The sequence below is a fragment of the Hypomesus nipponensis genome, chromosome 8 (genome assembly GCF_054491055.1).
Source record: "Hypomesus nipponensis isolate SF chromosome 8, ASM5449105v1, whole genome shotgun sequence".
Lineage (NCBI taxonomy): Eukaryota > Metazoa > Chordata > Actinopteri > Osmeriformes > Osmeridae > Hypomesus > Hypomesus nipponensis.
This window is the reverse complement of record NC_140368.1, coordinates 14,409,108-14,432,639: the sequence shown is the minus strand read 5'-3', so window position 1 is coordinate 14,432,639 and position 23,532 is coordinate 14,409,108. Positions and strand designations below refer to the sequence as shown.

Here is a 23,532-nt window from a genome sequence, read left to right as displayed (position 1 = left end):
ATGAACAGGTTGAAAAAGTTTAGGTTGTGGCAATGGAGTTCAGGTTAGTAGTGCAGATAAATATACATATTGAAAGACTTTTGATTTAAGTAAGGGTAGTGCCGAACATGTTCTGTCGCCATTTGACCTAAACAGCTGTGGAGATGTTTTTGTTAGCCTAGCTACTAATAGTAGACTAGTGTGCCTCGCATAGGCTACAGCGTTGCAGTGAGCTACACTGGTTTGAAACCACAGGTAATGATAATTTCACCCACAAATTGTTTACTTGTAATCTAATGTCATAATAAATCCTACAACAAAAATGTATTTGTGAGGAATGTTTATTTTAACAATCGAAAACAGATGCATCATAGACCGCTGTAGTAAGTGTTGCCCGGGAAACAAAGGCTAATGTCATGATGCTAATGCTTCAGTGTGTTTCCGAAAGTAGATGTACTTCCTTAATAATATCAGCTTATATTGTACATTACACATCACAATTGTGTGTCATATCACAAAGTAAAACAAGCAAATAGTTATCACCCTGGCCTCTTTGCTTGAGGGGTTTCTGAAGCTGCCTTGCAGTAAAGCAGTTAGCCTAGCTATCTCACAGAATTTAACAAGCTGCTAAAATATGTTCTGGTAGAGGCAGTCACACAAGTTTTCGTGACGTTAGTGAAGTTAGTAGCGTCAGTGACTGTGGCTAGCAAGTTAGCCTCCGTTAGCTTCACTTTTCGCCACAAAAACTTAATTTCTACTTAAACCGTGCAACGGAACGTACATCAAAATACAAGCAACTCAATCGCTACCAAGATGAAACTTTTGACACCTAGGTTGTCTATGTAGTCCAAATATTGACTGAGGCTTAGGGGGGCAAAAAGATATAATAAATAGAGAGGGTACAATTTCTGGGGAAATTGTAGGGTGTGCTCGCTTGCAGGTGGGTCCGTCCCCTTAAGTTTTTCCCTTCTAATTATATTTTCAAGCATTTAGTCTACTCATAATTCAATAAGAACTCCCTTTGAAACAAGCAAATCCCCTTTGAAACAAGCTACTGTAACAACGTTGTCACCGGCAGTATTTCAGGATGGAATCGCGATTCAAACAGTACCGTCTGCTAATGAAAATATGCCCCCAAAAACTTAAATAAATTAGACATTAATTTAGGGGGAAATGGCTGATTCAAAAGAAGTTTGCTACGAGCAAGCTGCTGTTGCTAGCTAGACGTCACTGAGGGGATTGTTCAAAGACATATAACCTATATATATCTATGGGATTGTTTGAAAGCGCCAGAAATGAGAATGTTTCTTTTGACATAAAGTTTAGGCTGTGGCGTTGAATATAGTGACAAACCACACAAGCTTGAGTTTAAATACATAATTTAATGTGACATTACTTACTGTACATGCAAGTCTTGATTTACTTAAATGTACATGTGCTGCTAGTACTCCACGGCACAATACTGGCTGTGCAACAGCACATCTATGCACGTTGTATCCATGCGTTGTCGCTAACGTGTTCTGACGTGGTGACGTAGCTAGCAATGAGTACCCTTCGTCGACTAAAGGCACTTTTTGCCACAAAAACGTTGTAACCTCCTAAACCGTGCAACGGAATGTAAATCCCAATAAAAGCAGCGCAATCGTGACTAAGACAAACATTTTGACAGCGACGTTGTCTATGTAGTCAAAATATTGACTGATCCTTATGGGGGCGAAAATAAACAATATTAATAACTAGAAAAGGCTGTTCCTGCGAAACAGCAGTGGTAATGCTGAAAACCTGAATGGGGATAGCTGACCATGCTAAAAAAGCTGAAAATAGTGAACATTTTGTAGAAAGTTATAAGCTGAAGCTTCAAAGCAACCGAAAGGTATTTTTGTAAGGGGCTGGAACAGCAATCCAACAATGATTTGAAAGGATTTACCATTACTTTTAAAGGGAGAATAATTTGCACATTAACCTTAATATTTTAAAAAGTATAAAAGTGAGAAATACCTCAACAAAAAGCACACATCTCTTGAAAGAGCTGAACGTTTTGATACAAAAATTGTAGGAATCAGTGAAAGTATGCAGGAGTAGTTAAAAGACAAAAAACCTATGGAAGAACTAAGAAGTTGGAATAATAAAAAGATGGAATAATAAAGCGAAACAGGAAACCAATAGAAAGTGCATTTCCTGTAGAAAATGCGTTGGAGTGCTGAAAGATGTTTTTTTTTTTATTGCTGAAAATACAAAAATGAGAAAATACCTGCAAGCTGAAAGCTGAAATGAATTTCAAAAATGTGTGAGTCACACAAAAGAGGCCGTGTGGAAGCTGAACTGCATCATTCAACAAAGGTAAGAGCTTAAATAGCCTACAATGCGGGAGAAGCTGAAAGCTGAACTGTTAAACAGAAGAAAAAGTAGGCTCGCTAGTCTTAACAAGAATATTATAGTATTAACAACTGAAATTATAGTTGTGATAGTAATAGCAGTAGCAGATGTAGCCTACCATTGAGTGTGTTTACTTGGCTTTCTTAGTAAGATTCAATGTGTTGATGGAATGAAACATACAGCAGTAGGGCCGATACAGGAAGACACAGCAACACTTTGTTACAGAAGGATGATGGTGCCAGTTTTGTCCGTGGATCATACAACAATTAATAAAAAGAATCATGTAGATGCGTTTATTGAGTAATTGCATAACTAATTACACATGTAAACAGAGTAATTGTATTAATGGAATAAACCAACAATTGCTAGTAATCGGGTTTCTCATGGTCAAGTAAATGCACCAATCACCTGTGTGAGAGACTGAGTGGTTGCCATGGTGATGGTGCAGCTATGATTGCTAACGCGCTGAGGGCAGAGAATAACAGAAATGTAGCTAGAATCCACACCTCAAACAAGTTAACCTAGACGCAAATCTGTACGTCTAATCCAAAAAAGACTGTATATTTTCAGAGACCCAAGACTCTGCCGAAACCATTGATGTCCTTTATGTGTCTGTGCGGTCAGAAATACAACTCTTTTGGCAGTTTCCGAAATGTTACCCAATTCTGCTTTCATGGTGCGTGTCTGTTTGGTTGCCACGGTGATGGAGCAGCTGTGATCGCTAATGAGCTGGGCAGACAGAATAACAAATTTAGCTAGAATCCACACCTCAAACAAGTTAACCTAAACGTAAAACTAGGTACCGGGTGACTCGAAAAACGTTGAATGTAAACTCTTCCAACAACGGTTTATTTTTCATAGTTCAACGTCGAAAATGATGTAGCCTACCACCTGAAGAACGTAAGTTGGCCTAGCCCTACTTCGCTCATGCTAACGCGCTGGGTTGAAAAATGAATATGCCTATTATAAAAATCACATCCAAATCGAATGACATTATCTTCTACGGCCAAGACAACAAAATCTTTCTCTGTTGCACCGTTCCCCACTAAGCTTCTACGTAAGTTCCATCTCCCCCTCTATCATAACTTTTCTGCTCCATGTCCTAAACTCCTCTCTTACCTTCGGCACCTTTCCCTCTGCTTTCAAACAGGCCAGAGTTACCCCTCTACTCAAAAAACCCTCCCTTCACCATGCCGTCCTCCATAACTACAGACCGGTATCATTGTTACCCTTCTTTTAAAAACAATTGAACGTGCTGTATCTAACCAACTGTCAAACTTTCTCTCTCAGAACAACCTGCTTGACCCCAACCAATCGGGCTTCAAGACTGGCCACTCAACAGAGACTGCCCTCCTTTCAGTCACCACAGCCCTCCAGTCTGCCAGAGCGGCTTCCAGGTCATCCGTCATCATTTTGCTGGACCTTTCTGCACCGTTTGATACAGTTAACCACCAGATCCTGCTCTCCGGACTTTCTGAGATGGGCATCACTGGCACTGCACTCCAGTGGATCTCATCCTACCTGTCGGGAAGATCCTACCAGGTCTCCTGGGGAGGCAAACTGTCAGGCCCTCGCCAGCTCTCCACTGGTGTCCCACAGGGCTCCGTCCTTGGACCCCTCCTCTTCTCTCTGTTACACCACCTCACTTGGACCAATCATCACCTCCCATGGCTTCTCCTACCACTGCTACACTGACGACATGCAGCTGTACCTGTTGTTCCCCCCGACTGATCCGGGGATCTCAGCTAGAATTGAGGCCTGCCTCACAGACATCTCCGCCTGGATGACCGAGCACCACCTCCAGCTGAACTTCGCCAAAACAGAACTTCTCATCATCCCGGCTAAACCCTCCATCTCCCACGATCTGTCAATCACACTGGGATCTGCGACGATGACCCCTTCATCCTCTGCCAGGAACCTTGGGGTTACCATGGATGACGAGCTCTCCCTCACGGCCCACATTGCTGCAGTCTCCCGGTCGTGTAGATTCACCCTCTACAACATCCGGAAGATCAGGAGATACCTGTCTGAGCACTCCACCCAGCTGCTAGTCCAAGCACTGGTCCTCTCCACGTTGGACTACTGCAACTCGCTGCTCGCTGGTCTCCCAGCATGTGCAATCCGCCCTCTTCAGAGGATTCAGAACGCAGCGGCCCGTCTGGTCTACAATCTACCCAGACGCTCCCATGTTACCCAGCTCCTCAACTCTCTCCACCGGCTACCCATCAACGCCCGTATCAGATTCAAGACCCTGGTACTGACCTTCCGAGCAGTGAACGGGACTGCACCCGACTACATCAAGTCTCTCCTGCAGGATTACACCCCCATCCGTCACCTACGGCCTTCTTCAGACAACCGCCTGGTGGTCCCACCGCTCAAGACCGCCCGGTCCCAACACAAGCTCTTCTCCTGCCTGGCCCCCCAATGGTGGAACCAGCTCCCCACCTCCAGGTTTCCTCCAGGATCACAATGACTCTTATTGAGAGAATTGCTCTTGTAGGTTAGTTATAATGAAGTTAACTCTTGAACTATTGTACTTGCTGTGAAATATTTTACTGTTGATTGTTCTTCTACAGGTACAGTCTTGCACTTATTGGGGTTCATGTTGTTTTAATTTGTAACTTGTATAACTGCATGCTCTTATGGGTCTTCCCTTGGCACTTTTTTAGTTTTTCACAATCTATGCTTCATGTTTTGGCTGCTTGCAATGTTTGGAACTACCTCGTTGTTATGATCAGTAACCTATGCTCTTTTGTAAAGCTCTCTCTTGGAAGTTGCTTTGGATAAAAGCGTCTGCTAACTGCATAAATGTAATGTAAATGTAAAATGTAATACTATATGTATAAATAGGTTGTGAGGGATAATGCGGCTGTACAATCTTTGCTCCAATCCAACAATGCCAATGTCAAAATTGTCTACCAAATTTCCTCACCAAAAGCAAGAAGAAACAAAGTACTGTAGTCCTAGTGCTGCCGATCTCAGTCTGACATGACAAAGCTTGCTAAGCTAGTACATACTCAATGAGATCCCCAAACTTGTCTTGGCATATTCCTTGGCTTTGGTAAATGTCAAAATACATTCTCAGAGTAGAGTATACAACTTAAGCTTGAGTGTGTGAGAGAGATTCCATACTGTTACTTTGCTGGTTCAGCTTCTGCAGGCACGGTCCCAATCACATTTCACTGCAGCTAATCGCATTGCATTAATCACCTCACCTCCCTGACATAGCCAGGCAGAGTGACTAGGTTTATTTCCCCCCACAGCTGGATACTATGTAGGATCTCGATCCCTCCTTTCCTTACTCCCTGGCTCCATGCCCTTTATTCTCTTTTTAACTTTACTCTCCATCTTTCTTCTCCTTTTCACTCCCTCCTTGTTATTCTCTCGGTTGACTCTTTTCCCCTCCCTACCTCACACTTTTTCTCTGCTCTTTACCAGATTCAAAAGATTAGTCTACCACCAGATGATGAATTTCCAGTTACGTATCAGAACAGTGTTTGAAGAGTGGCATCTCAGTCTGTTTACAGGGTAGAAATAGGGGAGTGTGAGTCCTCATCAGCTATATGGAACCCACTTAGTGATGACTTAAAGAGTAGACTATACAAAACATAACATCTAGCAAAGCCTGTGCAACATACAGATACCTAACTGCAATGAGAATTGACAAAGCAATGCAATTGTACACAAAGAAATGTATGCAATGATGACTTACAACTTTGACAGGCACACTTTCATTCAAAAAAGGCATACAATACTGTGCAGTCTTGGCACTGTCTTAGGCACTCAAGATTTTTACATGAATATTGTCTTAAGTATTATTTTTTTATTATTTTTGTCTTCAGTATTTGGGTGGCAGTATAAATGTGTCATTTTGCTAACAGTTGTGTTTAGTCTTTTCATTTCATTATTTCTTAAGGCATTAAAAAAAATATTCTACTCTGTCATCCAGTCCCCGCCCACAAGGATTGCCGGAAAATACTGTATTCCAAAACTGTACACCAAAATGGTGTTTCGGCAGAGAGACTTGGCGACCCCTCGGTGCGCACTTGTTGTGTATAACAAGTAAATACAAGTCCCCTGAGAGTATATGAACTAGGGCTGGGCGATTAATTGAATTTCAATTTCGGTTACAATTTTGGCTTCCAACGGTCATAAAAACAAAATAACCGTAATAAAACGATTATTCTGCCACACGCCGTGTTTTATGTTGTAAATGCAGCGAGCCCTTCCATCTCCACCTGTGCACTCCGCTCCTCTCCTCTCCACCCCGCCCCGCCCCCGCCTGAAAACTTTCGCTTTCAGGCACGCCGGTGCGTATTGCCTGTGTGTGTTTGGAAAAAAAACGTGTAGAAGAAGGAGAGTGAAGATGGCAGAAAGGCAGCCTTTGGTCGGGAGGAAAGGTAAAACTAATTCTGTGGTGTGGAAACACTTCGGTTTCGAGGAGTCTGACTCGGAACAAACAAAAGTATTGTGCAAGATATGTCACGCGACCGTGTCTGCATCGTATGGAAACACGACCAATTTATTTAATCATTTAAAATCTAAACACAGAGTAATACATGACCAAGCATTAAAGGAACAAAAAGACTCGAAAATGAAAAGCTCCTCGACTCCTGCCACCGCCACACAGTCCTCAATTAAGGACACACTTCACAATGCCACCGCATATCCAACCAGCTCCCGCAGGCATAAAGAAATAACGGATGCCGTCACATTCATGATTGGGAAAGACATGTGCCCTATAAACACCGTTAGCGCCCCGGGGTTCAATAAACTAATACACACATTGGACAAGCGGTATGTGTTACCATCACGTCACCATTTTAGCAGGATTGCACTGCCTGCCCTGTATGAAGAATGTCGCGGAAAAGTTGCAAGAGAAGTGTCAACAGCATTATATTTTGCCACCACAACGGACCTATGGTCAAGCCGCACCATGGAGCCGTATATAAGCCTCACGCTTCATTACATCGACGCAGATTTCTCCATAAAGACGAATTGTCTCCAAACGGCTTTTTTCCCCGAAGACCACACGGGGCTCAATATAGCCGAGGGCCTTAGGCAAGCGATGGCTGCTTGGGACTTAAAAGAAGAGAACCTCGTCTGTATCACCACAGACAATGCATCAAACATGAAGCTGGCAGCTGAACTCAATGGCTGGATGAGGCTGCAGTGCTTTGGGCACAGACTCCACTTGGCCATAGGTGAGTAGTAGGTTTCCTTCTCCTGATTGTGTAATGCAATTTATTAATAACAAATAATGTAGAATATATCATGTGAGCAATGTATTTAATTCCTAATAATAATAATTCCTATTTCCATTAATACACTGATGAAGATTATAATTATGATAAATGTTTATATTTATTGTAATTTTAGAGAATGCAATGAAGGACCAAAGGATTGGCCGTGCGATGGGGGTCTGCAAGAAAGTGGTCAGTGCCTTCTCCTACAGTTGGAAAAAAAAGAGGGAGCTGAAAGATGTTCAGAAGAGGATGAATCTGCCTGAGCATTCTCTTAAGACAGAGTGTCCAACCAGGTGGGGGTCTCGGCAGGCTATGATTAGCAGGGTCCTAGAGCAGCAGAAGGCCATTGCAGATGTCCTCTACAATGATACCAAAAACAGACACCTCACCCCCTCATGGCAGGACATCGATGTACTTGAGGCCATCAACAAATCACTAAGCCCTCTCGTTGAATTCACCGATGCACTTTCTGGGGAGCAATATGTGAGTGTGTCTTTTGTCAAACCAACTCTCCACCTGTTCAACACATCCATATTGGCCGTGCAGGAGGACGACACAGACCTTGCAAAGTCCATCAAGCAGAAGATAGTGGGCTATCTCAATGAGAAATACAATGATGCACCAACACAAGAGCTGCTGGACATGGCCTCAGCCCTGGACCCAAGGTTCAAGCTTACATATGTGAGCGAAGACATGCGCGGGTCAATTGAAAAAAGACTTTCATCTGAGATGAAGACTGTCATGGTAATTATAATAATGATAATATTAATAACAATACTATTGTACTAATAATAACAGTAATACACTGTAATTAAATGTAAACAAAAGTTGTATAAGTTATATTTTATTATTTCTAGTTGAATACCAATAACCATTTAGTCAGCTTAAACAAGTCAATCATTTCTCTTCACAATATTTTCCCTCTCCTATTCCCAGGAGAAGGCCTCTGAGAGAGCAGTGACGCCTGCTGATGACACTGATGCCGCTGCTGCTACTGCACCAAAGAAGAAGAAAGCCCTGGGCAGCTTCTTCAAGCCGGTCACTGAAGGCACAGCTTCAACATCCACTGCTCTGCAACCGGACCAGGACAAAGCCATAGCTTTGGAGCTACAGTCCTACCTCCAGGCAGGGACACTGGACACTGAGGCGGACCCACTGGAGTGGTGGAAGGTATCACAGCAGTTTTACCCACGGCTCTCAAACCTGGCAAGGAGATATCTTTGTATCCCGGCCACAAGCTCCTCGTCAGAGAGGGTTTTCAGTACAGGCGGTAATGTTGTCACCTGCCTGCGCTCATCCCTGAAACCAGACCAAGTGAACAGACTGGTGTTCTTGGCTAAAAACCTTTAAGAGGGTTAGGTGGCAGATTGCAGGGAGCCTGGATGAGGGAGTATGGGACTGGGTGGCAACTACTTTTTTTTTCTAAGATTTAAAAAGAAGTCTTGGCAGCTGATTGTTCTTGTCAGTGTGTCAGTCAGTTTATTCTTGTTCATTCTAATTTTGCCCAAAAGGGTGTGCCTCTACCTCAACATGTTAACTGTTATGTCATTGATATACTGATGATTACAACTGTGTTTTTTGCAGGACTAGGTAAGGAGGTGATTACACCATAGTTTGAGTTGGGTTTGTTTTATGGTAAAGAGAAGTAATACTGTTTCAGTGTTCTGTTAAGTCTGGGAGAGTGTTTATTTTGTATTTTTGCATATTATTTAATTCATTTTATTAATATATTTCTCTTATTTATTTGCATTTTTCTTGTTTTTCAGTTCAAACTTATCGTGTTAAAAGAAATACCAGTGTTAAAAGTTCAATAAATGCTTGTTCTCAAATCAATGAATAATCGTCTTTAATAACCGTGATTACAATATCAATCAAAATAATCGTGGTTATTATTTTTGCCATAATCGAGCAGCCCTAATATGAACCAGTACTGCCCTCATCCTCTGAAATGAGGTTGATCCTTAAATGAAGCTTCAACCAGTCTAGGTCAGACTTTGGCCACAATGATGGCAAAAAAAATCTAATCATTATGGGCACACACACAGATATGACTGACAACTAAGTAAGGAGACAATAGGCACACTTGAAATTGCCTCCTACACAGTAGCATGCTTCTGTGAAACAGTGATTACAGTGAGTCTTTGTTGTTCCTTGTGTAATCAAGTCAACCTACCAAAATTACACAGGGAGGAAGGGTGGAGTCACACACATGGTGGGGAGTGGTGTGTGAGCATTTCTGGGAGTCAATATGTTTGTGTGTGTGTACACACACTCCTGTGACAGACTTGACCTGTGTGTGTGTCAACAGCGGGAGCTTGACTTAAATATATGGCACAACATACCAAGTCCATTTAATCACAGATGCGATTGTCGTTAAAAGTTGTCTGGAACAGCAGAATCGAGCCTCCATGTTACCTGCATTGAGTCAACGTTGCAGCCTGAAGGTAGTAGGCTACACAAAACCAAAGGAACAGCCTGCTTCCTCTGATAACAGAATATCACCTCGAAACAAAAAACATGGAATTCCATACCTCTTGGCTGTAGGGGAGTGTGTCCAAAGAGTCTAGTTTAGTGGCAGTGCTGAATACAGAACTAGTCTCTCCTTTGCTGCAGGGGCTGAGATCCATGCTCCACCCGAGTCCCTGTTTTTTGCGCCCCACTCCCACCCCAATATTGAAATCAAATCAAATGTATTTGTATAGCCCTTTTTACACGCAAGCATGTCACAGAGGGCTTCACATACGCCCATAGAACTGCCCCTCAACCAACCTAAACCCTCAAGGAAGACAAGGAAAAACTCCCAACGGGAGAAAAAATGGAAGAAACCTTGGGAGGAGCAATTCAGAGAGGGATCCCCTCCTCCAGAAAAGATGAAAGATAGGGGATTACATGGAGAAGGCGATAAGGAGATGTTATCGGCTGCGTCTTTATTTGTGTTTTTAGTAGGGCTGTCACCGACTAAGATTTTCTTTGGTCGACCAAGACTCGACTGAACACTTCTGAAAATCGACTAATCTAAATTTGGAAGAATTTTTTTTTTCTCTATCTCTCATCATTGTGACATCTCATCAAACCATTTTGTGTGATGTTTTACCTCACTGTTTTAAGATAATCTGAAAGAAATACATACGTAAGAAGGGAGACAACTAGACAAACATAAATTTACAAACATTTTCCCGATTTGACTCAATGTAGCTGCTGGACATTCCAGATTCAGCCGCTATAAAATTAGCTATTACTAATAATAATACTTTCTGAAACATAAAAATCCTAGGCCTATATGCTACACACTGTAAAACAATGATTTGATGGCCAACTTTTTTGAGTCACCCTGTACATAAAATAATTCCATACTAGGGGTGGGCAATATGGCCAAAATCTTCTATCACGGTATGAGTAATTTTATATCATGGTTACGGTATATATCATGGTATAGTAATTGTTCTGTAAATTAAATTAAGAAATGGTACAAAATAACCATACCGTACTTCATCATCGCACTCGATTATTTATTACAAACAAAAACAACTGCCTCACATGAGACAACACTTGAGTTAAAAACAAAAGACTCAAAAAATACGAGTACGAGCGTTACGATTGGCTGATGCGCAGTCATGCCATTCGCGTGGTGACCTTCTCACAGCTCAATGCGGATCCGTACTGCCCTCCGACGAAATTTCTAAATGAGCAAAAGCGATCAATCTGAGTTTTACTATCCATATAACTTGGGTTTCGGCGTATCGACCTCGTTAAAGCTCGGTCGATACGTTTAAGCCTCAGTTTGATATTTCCTGGCATGACCTCACTCTCAGTTAGTAAGTAGTTAGCCTTAGTCATCCTAGATCAAGAATGCTAGCAACGCCACCAGTGTAATTTTACAACAATAACTTTACAGCACGAGACATAACTTGAACAACAAATCGAACCTGCAGAATGGGTCCTCAAATATATAATGAATTAGCATCGGCATGAATGTGGTCCGCGTAGACAAAAAACACTCCACATCGAAAATTCCGTTAGACCAACGCAAATGTGCTTCAAGGTCAAACAAAAATAGCAAATAAAATAAAATTTCAACTACAATTCTAAATATCGCAAGAATGCAATTTATATGATGGCTTATATACAATACAACAACCAGACATTTAATTGACACATGTAATAAAAAAATATAGTATAAGAGAATACCGCGGTTGAAACGGTATAGCCAAATCTCTCCCGGTAGACACATTTCTACCGTCGCACGGTATATACCGTCATACCGCCCAGCCCTATTCCATACCACAGATGTATTTGACATTTTGCTGTAGACTAGTGATGTGTCGTTTGTGAACGATTCGTTCATTTTGAACGAATCCTTACAAGGACTCGGGAGTAACGAGTCCTCTCAAAGAGTGATTCGTTCATTTTCTCGTGGCCGCGCATCGGGACTGTTGCATAGGCTCGTTCCAAGTAAACAGAAATGATTCGTTCATTTACGAGTCTTTGGATCATTTTTCACGTTACCTGCATAGGCTCTGTACTGTAGCTAGAGGAAACGAACGATTCGGTCATTTCCCAACTCGGTCTTTCTACGAGTCTTTGGGTCATTTCTCACGTGACCTGCATAGGCTCTGTAGCTAGAGGAAACGAACGATTCGTTAATTTCCCGACTCGGTCTTTCTACGAGTCTTTGGATCCTTTTTTCACATGACCCGCATTGTATTTTTTTGTAGAGTACAGTTTCCTCATTCCCTTTCGTGTGGCTGCTGTTTTAGTAGTACATGAATGATATTCGCTCAAGTCATCATATTGACTGCTTTTGTTATTTTCACTTTACATTTACACTTACAGTTTAGTGCAGTGTAATTGTTTGCCGTGAAAATGAAATACTAGTGTGATAATAAATGACCAAATCATACAAGCTGTCATGATACATTATTTTGATGCAGGAATTTATTTTGAAATAGTATCTACTGGTGCGCATGTCATGCACTAACCAGTGATGTGCGGTGAGGTTCGTGGCTGGGGAGGCACTGACACTTTCAAAGTCAGATTTACATATGAATTCACAGAGCAGCATCAATTTACCATTCAACTGGCTGCTTGATTTGACTAATGTGATTCATATCCCATATCAGCATTCTTTACACACACATATTTGGCCAAAGAAAAGCGTTACATTTATAGAGGCTCAGCATCCTCCGTGTTCTTAATTTGCCATCACAATTCCACAATTCATACTCATTCAATAGAAATGAAAGTATATACAGTCCATAACTAAAAACATTTCTTATCTGGTTTTATATAATTTTGTTATCTTCTTTCCCGTCGTTTGAAGCAAATCTTTTAGCTCCGGGCATCGATCTTCCATGATTTATCACTTCCAGTTTTGATTGAAAGTCCAGTTTTGAGAAATGTTAAACATATATATGCAAGTTTATAAAAATGCAAGAATATATATATATATAATGTTATAATCAGTCAGGGAAAAAAAAATAAACGATAGGGTACACTTTTTCTATTTGACTTTTTTAGCTAGCAACAACTATACAATGGCATTTGCAGAGCCTGTTTAAGGAGAGCCTTGCCACTCCCTATTTAGCCCCATTGTACCGAATTTGGTTGCAGTTCCACCAGAGTTCCACTGGGAGTGATCGCGAGCGAGTGCATGTTGAATGGGAGTCTATGGAGCTAAACTGCTACATTTGTCTCTTTTGCCTGATTGTCGTTGAGAAATCTCAGATTTGATTGTAGTTTTTGCATGTTCAACATGGATTATAGGTCGAAAGTTGAATGAACGAGTACTTATGTCCTTTTGATTTCTTACAGGGTGAGTTGTTGTTGCCTATAACACGCTAGCATTCTGCTAATGAATGCTGATTGGTTAGTGAAGGACTGATACGACCAGAGCTCCCGCTTGATGGCATCCGAAGTGGAATCAGAATGTCAGAGCATTAGCAACATAAGCAACAACATTAGCAAGCCAAAACTCTTTCTAGCATGTGTATTGACAGGAAGAGCCTAACCTTTCAGCTGTGTTGTCGATGCCCTGAGAGAAAAAAGTACGCGACCAGAGCTTGCCGTAAAGCAGTAGCTCTGGTCGTACGATGTGTATGACGTCAATTACATTTTCAAAAGCTTTTTAGAACAGAAAGGCGACTTAAAAAAAATCTAACAGCCAGCAGTGTGTATTTTTTTTGCCTCCCCTTTCGAATTCAGAATTCAAATTACTAGACAAAAAATTATATCCTGAGAAAAGAGGATTTTGAGGGGTCTAGCTCCATAGACCTCCATTCATTCTGCACTCGCTCGTTAGCGCCCTCACATGGAACTTTAACCAGCTCAGAACCCGGAAGTTTCCCGAGAGTGGCAGTTCTCTCTATATTAGACATTCTCTGGCATTTGTCTGTAATACATGAAGAAGAACAATAGCAGAACAAGCCCGTGTGCTCACACACGCCCCCTTCAGTGAGGCAGAGCTACTGGCTGCCTCCCCTCCTGCTTTTTCACTGCGGCGTTTTGTACGATCAGCAAGAATATGTTATACAAATACGTAAAATACATGACCAAGACTATGAAATGTGAGGACATATAATAAAAATATGTACAAACATTACATTGGTGACATACAGAGAGATGAAATTGCACGTGCTCAAGTTGAGCAAAATAATTTGCAGCTCAGCCCAGTTTGTGTGGGATTGCGCAATCCGAGAGGGGGCACAGCTAGTCGCTGCCTCCTTCCGCTTCTTTGCCCGTATTTGAACAGGAAAATACACAAATTCAGCGATATTGGCTATAAAATCATTGTAATCATACAATAATTATATTTCTATCACAGATCAGTGGACAAATATTATTTTATATTGTTCGTTTTTTAAATTTCATGATGACGACACAGAGGAGGCACTGCCTCCCTTGCCTCCCCTGACCGCACGTCACTGACACTAACCTACATGAGATTATGATACTTATGATACCCCCCCCCCCCGTTGCAGTGAACGAATGACTCGAAAAAAGATTTGTTTATTTTACTGAACGAGATTCAAAGAACCGAATCAGTAAAATGATCCGAACTTCCCATCACTACTGTGGACAAAGTATGGTAGAGTTTAGGCTAAAAGCTACAATTGTGCTCATGTGCCGTGTGAAAAACAAAACGCAGATTAACGAAAGGGAAAACATTTTTAATATATATTTTTGAAGTTGCTTTATTTGTATTAAATAACAATCTACAATTTCTGTAGAACATTTCTTTAATCCAGCAATGGTGACACAAGCGGTAATCAGATCCCACACTGCCATACGGCAGCTAGACGGTACGGTTACGGTATATATCACGGTATAGTAATTGTTCTGTAAATTAAATTAAGAAATGGTACAAAATAACCATACCGTACTTCAAAAAAAAAAATCTTAGTCGACCAAGAGCATATCGACCAAACAATCGACCATGGGTGTCAGCAGCATTTTGAGAGTGTGGGGGACATAGAATAAAACAAAAAAAATGTAGATGCAATTTCCCGCATTCTGGTGCATTTACATTTTTTTTTTTCGAAAATGATCTCTCTCTTTCGTTGTTTTTTCTTGGAGTTGGCATGTTCTGCAATTACTGGCTACTATTATGTTCTGGTAGACTGGGTAAACCCAGCCCGATCTGCAATCTTAAATAAGATTGAGCTTGGTCTGGTGATAGCCAGGATAATGTTTATGTCAAACCCAAAGTTTTTGTTTGTTTGTGTCAGATTTTTAGAAATTAAACTTTGGTCGGGCCATGTAGCAAGAACTAACCTACTCTCTGCAGAAAAAACTTCCTATCACCTTTCAGCACTCAGCAACAGAGTTGTCTCCACTGCCCCTGCAGGCTGCCCCTGCCTCTGACGCACTCTCAATCTCAACCACCTATATCAGTTGATGTCAGAAGTGCTAGCCTAAAGACGTTACGATCAAAGAGTATGAGAGTTGTAAACATGGAGTGGATTTCTATTGCTATGGGTATTCCACCTACTGATAAAGTGGAACGGATTTGATTGTGAAGCAATGGAAAGAACGCTGGACAGTAGACCAGTCATGCACTACTATTTTGATTGCAAATGTGGGGGGGTCCAAATGACTAGTCGACTGAGTGGCGACAGGCCTAGTTTTTAGTGTGTGAGTGTGTGTGCTTGGTATGCAAGTGTGTAGTGCACTATTGGCATGATGTGTGTGAGTGCTGTTGTCTTGAGTAGGGCTGTGTTGATTTACCCTACCCTGATGTTTCAGCAAGGGGCTGTCAGAGCGGAAAGGTGTTCACATTTATTTAAGTGTCCAACTAATCTTTCAGACAAGCCACAGCAGTGGTGACTTGAGGAACACGCTCAACCAATTGTGCAGCAGCCCCCTGAACTGCATTTTAAAAAAAGTACATGGGACCAACAAAATGGTGACTGAAACTGCCTTGGATGATCTTCCAAACAACTTGCATAGCGAGCCACAGAACTATGCACTGATTCTGTTCAGAAATCGACTAACCAAGTAAAGCAAAAGTAACAATACCCGAATGGTTGAACCATCACACTGTAACTAAAATAGAACAAAGGCCGTCAGGGAGCAGTCACAGACCTAGCATACTGACTCGCCTTGTCTTGTAAATAAGTCAGTCTTCCAGGCTCTTGCTCCCACCACCACTCCAACCTGACTGCGGCAGGAAGGACAATTGTCTCTCTCATTCCTTAGCGCTTCAAAGGCCTTAGTTACCAAATGAATGATGCCGGGTGTGTGTCCAGTGTTGCTCACAAACTCACAGTCGTTTTGTTCAATTCGCCAATGAACTAATATTGACTTGTTACAAGATAACTTCAGGGTAAAACCATCGATGTTCTTGATGTGATTTTGCCATGTAGTTGTCTCAGCTCTATCCTGACATGACAGGTTTCTCGTTCATACAGTCTTTTGTAGTCAGAGCCCTGGCTTCTACCTGAGTACTTTTCTTTTTTTAATTGGTTTGGTGTTCAATTCAGTGGAAAAACGTTTACTTTAGTCACATATATCTGAATCACAAATTGTTCACAATCCACAATGTGTTTAAACATTCAGGATTGTATCTATCCTATTATGGAATGCCGAGTTAGTCAAAATTAAATGAATAAATAGGTAAATAAATAATTACATAATTATACATGTATTATACATATACATTATATATGGCTATGAATACAATTCTGAAATTAAAAAAAGATGGCAATAAATATATAAATCTAGCATTTTATAATTATATAGCTGAATCCATTTACTTTGATTATGGAAGACATTAGTCGTGTCAGAGATCGCATGCTGGCCTTATAGATCAAATTGATCAGCATGGCTTGTCAGGATGTATTATTTGGCACACATTGTAGATTTTGTAGAAGTACTTGGGCGGATAAGTGCTAAGCCTTAAATGGTTTGAGACTTATCAAGCACCGTGTTTGTGTGCAAGACGGCAAGTGTAGAAAGCCACAACAAGAATCTTCCCTCAGGGTTTAGCGTATTTTGATCGTAACCTATTGTCTGGGTTCACAGTGACGATTTAAGTAGGTTAATTTGTAAGATGTAGTTTCATAAGGGGCTGTGGTATTGAGGGAAATGTGGCTATTGCCTCAAGACAACCCCAAATAGGCCTACACTTTCGGGTATTTTCTGGTGTGCCCACGCTGCTGTTTTCGATAAACCCAGGCCATACAAAATGTTGCTTAAATGCCAATAAATTTGTGACTACAAGCTCCTTTCATCCATGAGCCTGAATAGCTTCAACGACCAACAATCATGTATTTTTGCTCTAGTGCGATCGAATCCCACTTCATGCCAGCTTGCAACCTGCAGCTTTCTTAGCCTACAGCAAATATGAGATGCAACTTGAAATTTGCCATTAATGTTGAATGTTGTGTGAATTTGTGACAAATCTGGTGATGGAGGCCAACGTCAACTGCTGCTGTTACGTGAACGCACAGCTCGCATGCTTACAGAAACCAGGTAGTCTGGAAACCAGGGCGATAACACTGCGGGTGTTCAGCACCTGTGCTAAGGGGATAGCTGTCGAGCTTTCTGTTTAGGGGGTGAAAGCGGCATTGCACTGCCGAAAAGTATACAATGTACACAAGCTTTGCTCACAATATCTGTGTCGTCTCTGCCTTTTTATCATTGGTTCCCAATGGGAGTGATGGCGGGGACCAACAGTAGCCTACGTGTGAGGACTTGGTCTTTGATAGCTGCGACGTAGCTCTGAAGTTACCATTGTAAACATTGCTTTAGCTCGTGTGATGTGTAACTCATCTGCAAAGCTAAAAATCGCTGCCACCATTAAGTCTTCCCAGGTGGTATTTAAGACCTCAATATCTATGTTCTGTGTAGAGAACTTATCCGCCCACGTACCTCTACAAAGTCTACTATGTGTGCCAAAATAATACATCCTGACAAGCCAAGCTGATCAATTTGATCTATAAGGCCAGCATGCGATCTCTGACACGACTAATGTCTTCCACAATCTACCGAATCTAGGTGTACTCCCTATCTGTCTTCAATCTTGTGTGGAGCCGTATTGGTCTGAAGATAACCATGCCGCTCTCATTTGCATATGAGATCGGAAATAAATACTGCACAGAAATAAATGTGGTGTGGAAATAAATGTGGTGTGTAAAAGTCTCAAAAAATAAATAAATGTGGCATAAGGAAATAAAAGTCCCATGAAATAAATAAATGTTGTCTTTACAAAAATGTCATTTTGAAATAAATAAATGTATTAATTTATTGATGTCGTAAATGGATTCAGCTATATAATTATATAATGCTATTTTTATTGCCATCTTTTTTAATTTCAGAATTTTGTTCATAGCCATATTTATTTATGTATGTATTTAGCTATTTATTTACCTTTTTATTTACCTATTTATTTAATTTTGACTAACTCTGCGTTCCATATCCTATGACATATTTTGTAAATAAATAATTATATTGGAAAATAATTTTTAATATTAGTTAATTTAGCCAAAAGACTGCTGTAATCTACTATTAAAAACCATAATAAAACAAATCCCGGACATTGCTACTGTTAACCTACTTAGAAAGGGCCTTCAATATGGGTTAGGAAAATGACTTGATTGTTGTGAGTAACATCCCTCATCCTCACTTGATTTCAAAAGCTATTTTCCTTTGCGTGTCATGTGCTGAGGATGCTGTGAGGAAGGAAGCTGTATTGCATCAGATCTGAGGAACATGAATAGCCATTTCTTCGCCCTGCCGTCTGTCTAACTAGACTCCCCCACATTCGACTTTTTTTCCTATTCCATGAAGGCAGCATGATGAAAAATGTACTTGAGAGACAAAGAAAGAGAAAAGATAGAGGCAAAAAAAGTATGGAACTCATATTATTCATTTTGTTCCCCTCCTCCCTCCCCGACTGTGCTGGCCGCCTTTCCATTGTCTTTACAGGGCCCTCTCGACCCCTCCGCTTCCCTCCATTCCAGGGCTCTTCCTCTGTGTACAACAACACCCCACATCTCAGCCAGTCTGACATACTGTATGAGAGCAATTCCGCTAGTTAGCTAACCAGCACATTTTGATGCAAGAGACCAGAATTGTTTTTTGTAACAGTTGTGTCCAAAAGCTCTGGTGAAATTCATTATACCAAGATTTATTTTCACTTGGAAATGGAACCATAAACCTCTTGGGGTTAACGGAGTATATGGGTGTAGACAAGGTGTCCTGCATGAACAATCCTTTCAAAGATCATTTGCGAGTGCTACTGAACATCTAATTTGCAGTGTTATATGTTGGTTAATTCAAAAGTCACACATAGTACTTGCACATCCATAACTTTGTGCTCTCCTTTTAAGGATGCTTTACAATTGTCACAGCCACACTGGCAACTACACCCTAACTTTGTCTTCAATTAAACATGTTAGTGATATTTACTTAATTTTAAGTCATTTGTTACGACAAATTGACCAAACTAGGTTTACTGAACTGAATAAATGAGGAGGGAAGACATGGTAAGTTGCCAAATAGGCTACTTTGCTTTGACAATCACATTTTGAGTGAGTAAAACATGTTAAATTAGTAAAGAACAACTAGCCAATTACCAAAGCTTGCAGACCTATTCACTCAACTTTAATTCAACGTTAGCTAATGTTATCTAAGTTTTCCTTAGCTATTTCTAGATAGCAGCATAGTATTGTACAATAGGCCAAGCAATGGGAAGCCGATGCTGTTCAGTTCATCTGACTGTAACAAACGTTATTTTTATTTAGCCTAATTATATTACCTATCCAGCAAGTAAAAGCAGGTTTATGTAATTCTCTATATTAAGGATTGGTGGCAATCATTTTAGTCATTGTCTTGCAAGCAAAGTTTCAAACTGGACATTTGCCCGCTACTTTTCATGTAGCTAGCAGTTACAGTACCAGTTGCACAAGCTAGTGCTGATTACAGTAGCTACTAAGGTTTTGTCAAAGCGTGTTACTTAAAGGATATTATCCATTTTAAATTGCCCCACACATTGATCCCACATTGATAACCAACAGGGAAAGCTGAACTGAGAGATTCAGTACATTTTCCTCAAACACCATGTCTTTTATCTTTGGTGGTTTTATTTCAAATCCATTGGCGCACAGTTATGCTTCACGTGCAAGGCATATGTCCATCATGTTTCAAGTCTGTATTACAGAGTAATGCTCTGGTTCTAAACACTGCCATTAGACTCATGAAATTTGATTTTTTCTTTAGGTTGGCTTTCAGGTGAACAGCAGTGATGCATTGGAAGTGTAAGTATTTGGGTTTCTTACAGATGAAGAGTTAGCATTGCTCTTGGCCTTTACATTGTTGAATTTTAAGTCTCCATCCCTTTAGGAACATCCGGTAAAAAGCACAAATTGTGTGCAGTTTACTGGGTAATAACAATGCATTCTATACAACTTGCAGTCCTGTGCAATGTGTCGATTATGAAAATGTTTGCAAGTGTTTTATGGCCTCTTATCCAATACCTTATTTCTAGGGATAGTTCCTATTGAAAATTTGTCTCTGTGTTTCAGAGTTGATAGCAAAAAAATATTTAACTCTAAACTTACTAAATCAAGCTATCAGAGGTTTTGGCTGTACATTTACTGACAAAACTGACAAACCTCAGCCCATTGCAAAAGGCTTCTCTCCCAAAGGAACCATTGGTGGAAATGGCCATGAAAAGTGGACCCTATAGTTCAAATGACAGTAGCATCGAGGTACACTGAGGAGCTATTTCTTGGAGAGTAGTGTCAGAGCACAGAGAACTGTTGCAGATTACTTTCCCTGCTTTCAGATTGCAACCAAAGCACAATTCATTCATTGAGGATTATCCTCCACTAATTAAGGTATTTGGTACTCTCAGATGTTTGGACAATGTACTTCGAAGGGAAACACAACACTTTCAAGAGAGTAATTACGCAACACTCAGAACAAAAAGAAATGTGCCTCAATTTAGCAGTCAAACACAAGAAAATTATAGGGCACCACCTGGACTTCAGTTTCCTCATTGAAAATTACACTTAACCTACTCTTTTCTAATAAACATAGAGCAAGTCTTTTGTTTGGTTCCACGACTGACAACAGTTCTTGTTGTACCATCTGTATGTGTAGATGGGATCAAGAACAGGGTACACAACATACGATTCTATCTGCTGGTTCATGTTCAGGTGTCCCTGAATTCAAATAAATAAGACAGATAGTTACAAATCGCTAAGGATAAGTATTGTTAAGGTTTTAAGGGTATTACTACTGTTACCGATACTGATCATCAATCCTGTTCTTCAACGGTATTCTTATCGGTACTTTGTTTTAAAACAAAAAACTAATTGAGAACAGAATTCACATTGCTTCATGATTTTTTTACGTAAGATGAATACAATGATCTATAGTGAAAGAAACAATGTTTCAAACAGGGCTCTGAAGTCTCACACATTCGCCGTGAAACTAACGCATTTCAACCATTTCTCATGCTGAGAGGGATAACTTGTCCCGCTATATACAATGGACAAGGCATAGCCTCAAACCATAGTTGTCTCCAGTTTTACAGAGTTAAAACCAGCCAATCAGAAACATCTCCAGTACCCCCCACCCCCGAACGTTTTGTACCCAAACATTGACATGTATGGTAATATCACGCCAAACCTTTGATAAAACTTGACCGCCCTGGTTTTAAATGAATGTAAAACAACTGAACATTGGTATAGTGGTATACAGCCCTTGCATGCAAATTGCTTGTTGCATTTATGGAAGCGAGTTGTCTGTATCTATCCTAGTGAAGTGTAACCAGACAACCAAACAGAACTTCTCATCATCCCGGCTAAACCCTCCATCTCCCACGATCTGTCAATCACCCTGGGATCTGCGACGGTGACCCCTTCATCCTCTGCCAGGAACCTTGGGGTTACCATGGATGACGAGGTCTCCCTCACGGCCCACATTGCTGCAGTCTCCCGGTCGTGTAGATTCACCCTCTACAACATCCGGAAGATCAGGAGATACCTGTCTGAGCACTCCACCCAGCTGCTAGTCCAAGCACTGGTCCTCTCCAAGTTGGACTACTGCAACTCGCTGCTCGCTGGTCTCCCAGCATGTGCAATCCACCCTCTTCAGAGGATTCAGAACGCAGCGGCCCGCCTGGTCTACAATCTACCCAGACGCTCCCATGTTACCCCGCTCCTCATCTCTCTCCACTGGCTACCCATCAACGCCCGTTTCAGATTCAAGACCCTCATACTGACCTTCCGAGCAGTGAACGGGACTGCACCCGACTACATCAAGTCTCTCCTGCAGCCTTACACCCCCACCCGTCACCTACGGTTTTCTTCAGACAACCGCCTGGTGGTCCCACCGCTCAAGACCGCCTGGTCCCAACACAAGCTCTTCTCCTGCCTGGCCCCCCAATGGTGGAAGCAGCTCCCCACCTCCATCAGGGACACTGACTGTCTCCCCACCTTCAAGAAAAGGCTCAAGACACACTTGTTCCGGGAGTACAACTGCACTTAGGAATGCTTGGCTGGACCTGATGTTAGTTGCTCTTGTAGGTTAGTTATAACAAGGTTAACTCTTGAACTCTTGTACTCGCTGTGAAATATTTTATTGTTGATTGTTCTTCTACAGGTACAGTCTTGCACTTTTTGGGGTTCATGTTGTTTTAATTTGTAACTTGCATAACTGCATGCTCTTATGGGCCTTCCCTTTGGCACTTGTTTAGTTTTCACAATGTATGCTTCATGTTTTGGCTGCTTGCGATGTTTGGGACTACCTCGTTGTTATGATCAGTGACCTATGCTCTTTTGTAAAGTTCTCTCTTGGAAGTCGCTTTGGATAAAAGCGTCTGCTAAATGCATAAATGTAAATGTAAAATGTAACCACACTTTGGAGCATTTGATTCTCTCCCGTCATCGTCACTATATTAAGCGGGAGCTTTCGAATTGTGTGTGCACGGCTGCGCGCTTGTTGTGTAAGACAGGCCGTGCTTCTGGATAGCGAATAACAAAAATGCAGATACATGTCTTAATATTATCGCAAATTATAAATAGTTGGTGAGAAAAAATGCGGAAGATAACATTCATTCAACAATAATAAATATATTTTCTTAATTTCTACAGTACCAAAAGCAGAACCGAAAGCATCAGAGATTATCGATACTACGGTCTTTCATAATTTAGCACAATGGCCAGTTTAATACTGAGTTAGGGCCAAGTACTCCACAGAGATAATGTTTGAATGCAAAGAGATGACAGATTGGTAAAATCAGCATCTGCAGTCTTATGAACTCAGCAGCAGTAGTGTACCGTCTATGTGTGTAGTCCAGTTGTCGGACTCGAATGATGTTTTCCCTTCAGCATTCAAGATTGAAGGTGAACTAATGGTTACTCTAAAGCGATATATGTGTGCTATGTGTCTGTGCTGAAGTCATTCACCCTAACTGCACTGTATG

General features: G+C 41.1%; 2 protein-coding genes across 4 annotated transcripts in view; one reads left to right on the top strand and one right to left on the bottom strand.

Moving 5' to 3' along the window:
* nck1b (NCK adaptor protein 1b) overlaps positions 1-23,532 on the bottom strand; it is a 115,207-nt gene that overhangs the window by 7,101 nt on the left and 84,574 nt on the right. The window lies entirely within an intron of this gene.
* On the top strand, positions 6,448-9,430 carry LOC146275272 (E3 SUMO-protein ligase ZBED1-like). Its single transcript, XM_084702871.1, has 3 exons — positions 6,448-7,559; positions 7,735-8,345; positions 8,538-9,430. Exons 1-3 carry the CDS (start codon positions 6,569-6,571, stop codon positions 8,949-8,951), a joined length of 2,016 nt encoding a protein of 671 aa, XP_084558997.1. The 5' UTR covers positions 6,448-6,568; the 3' UTR covers positions 8,952-9,430.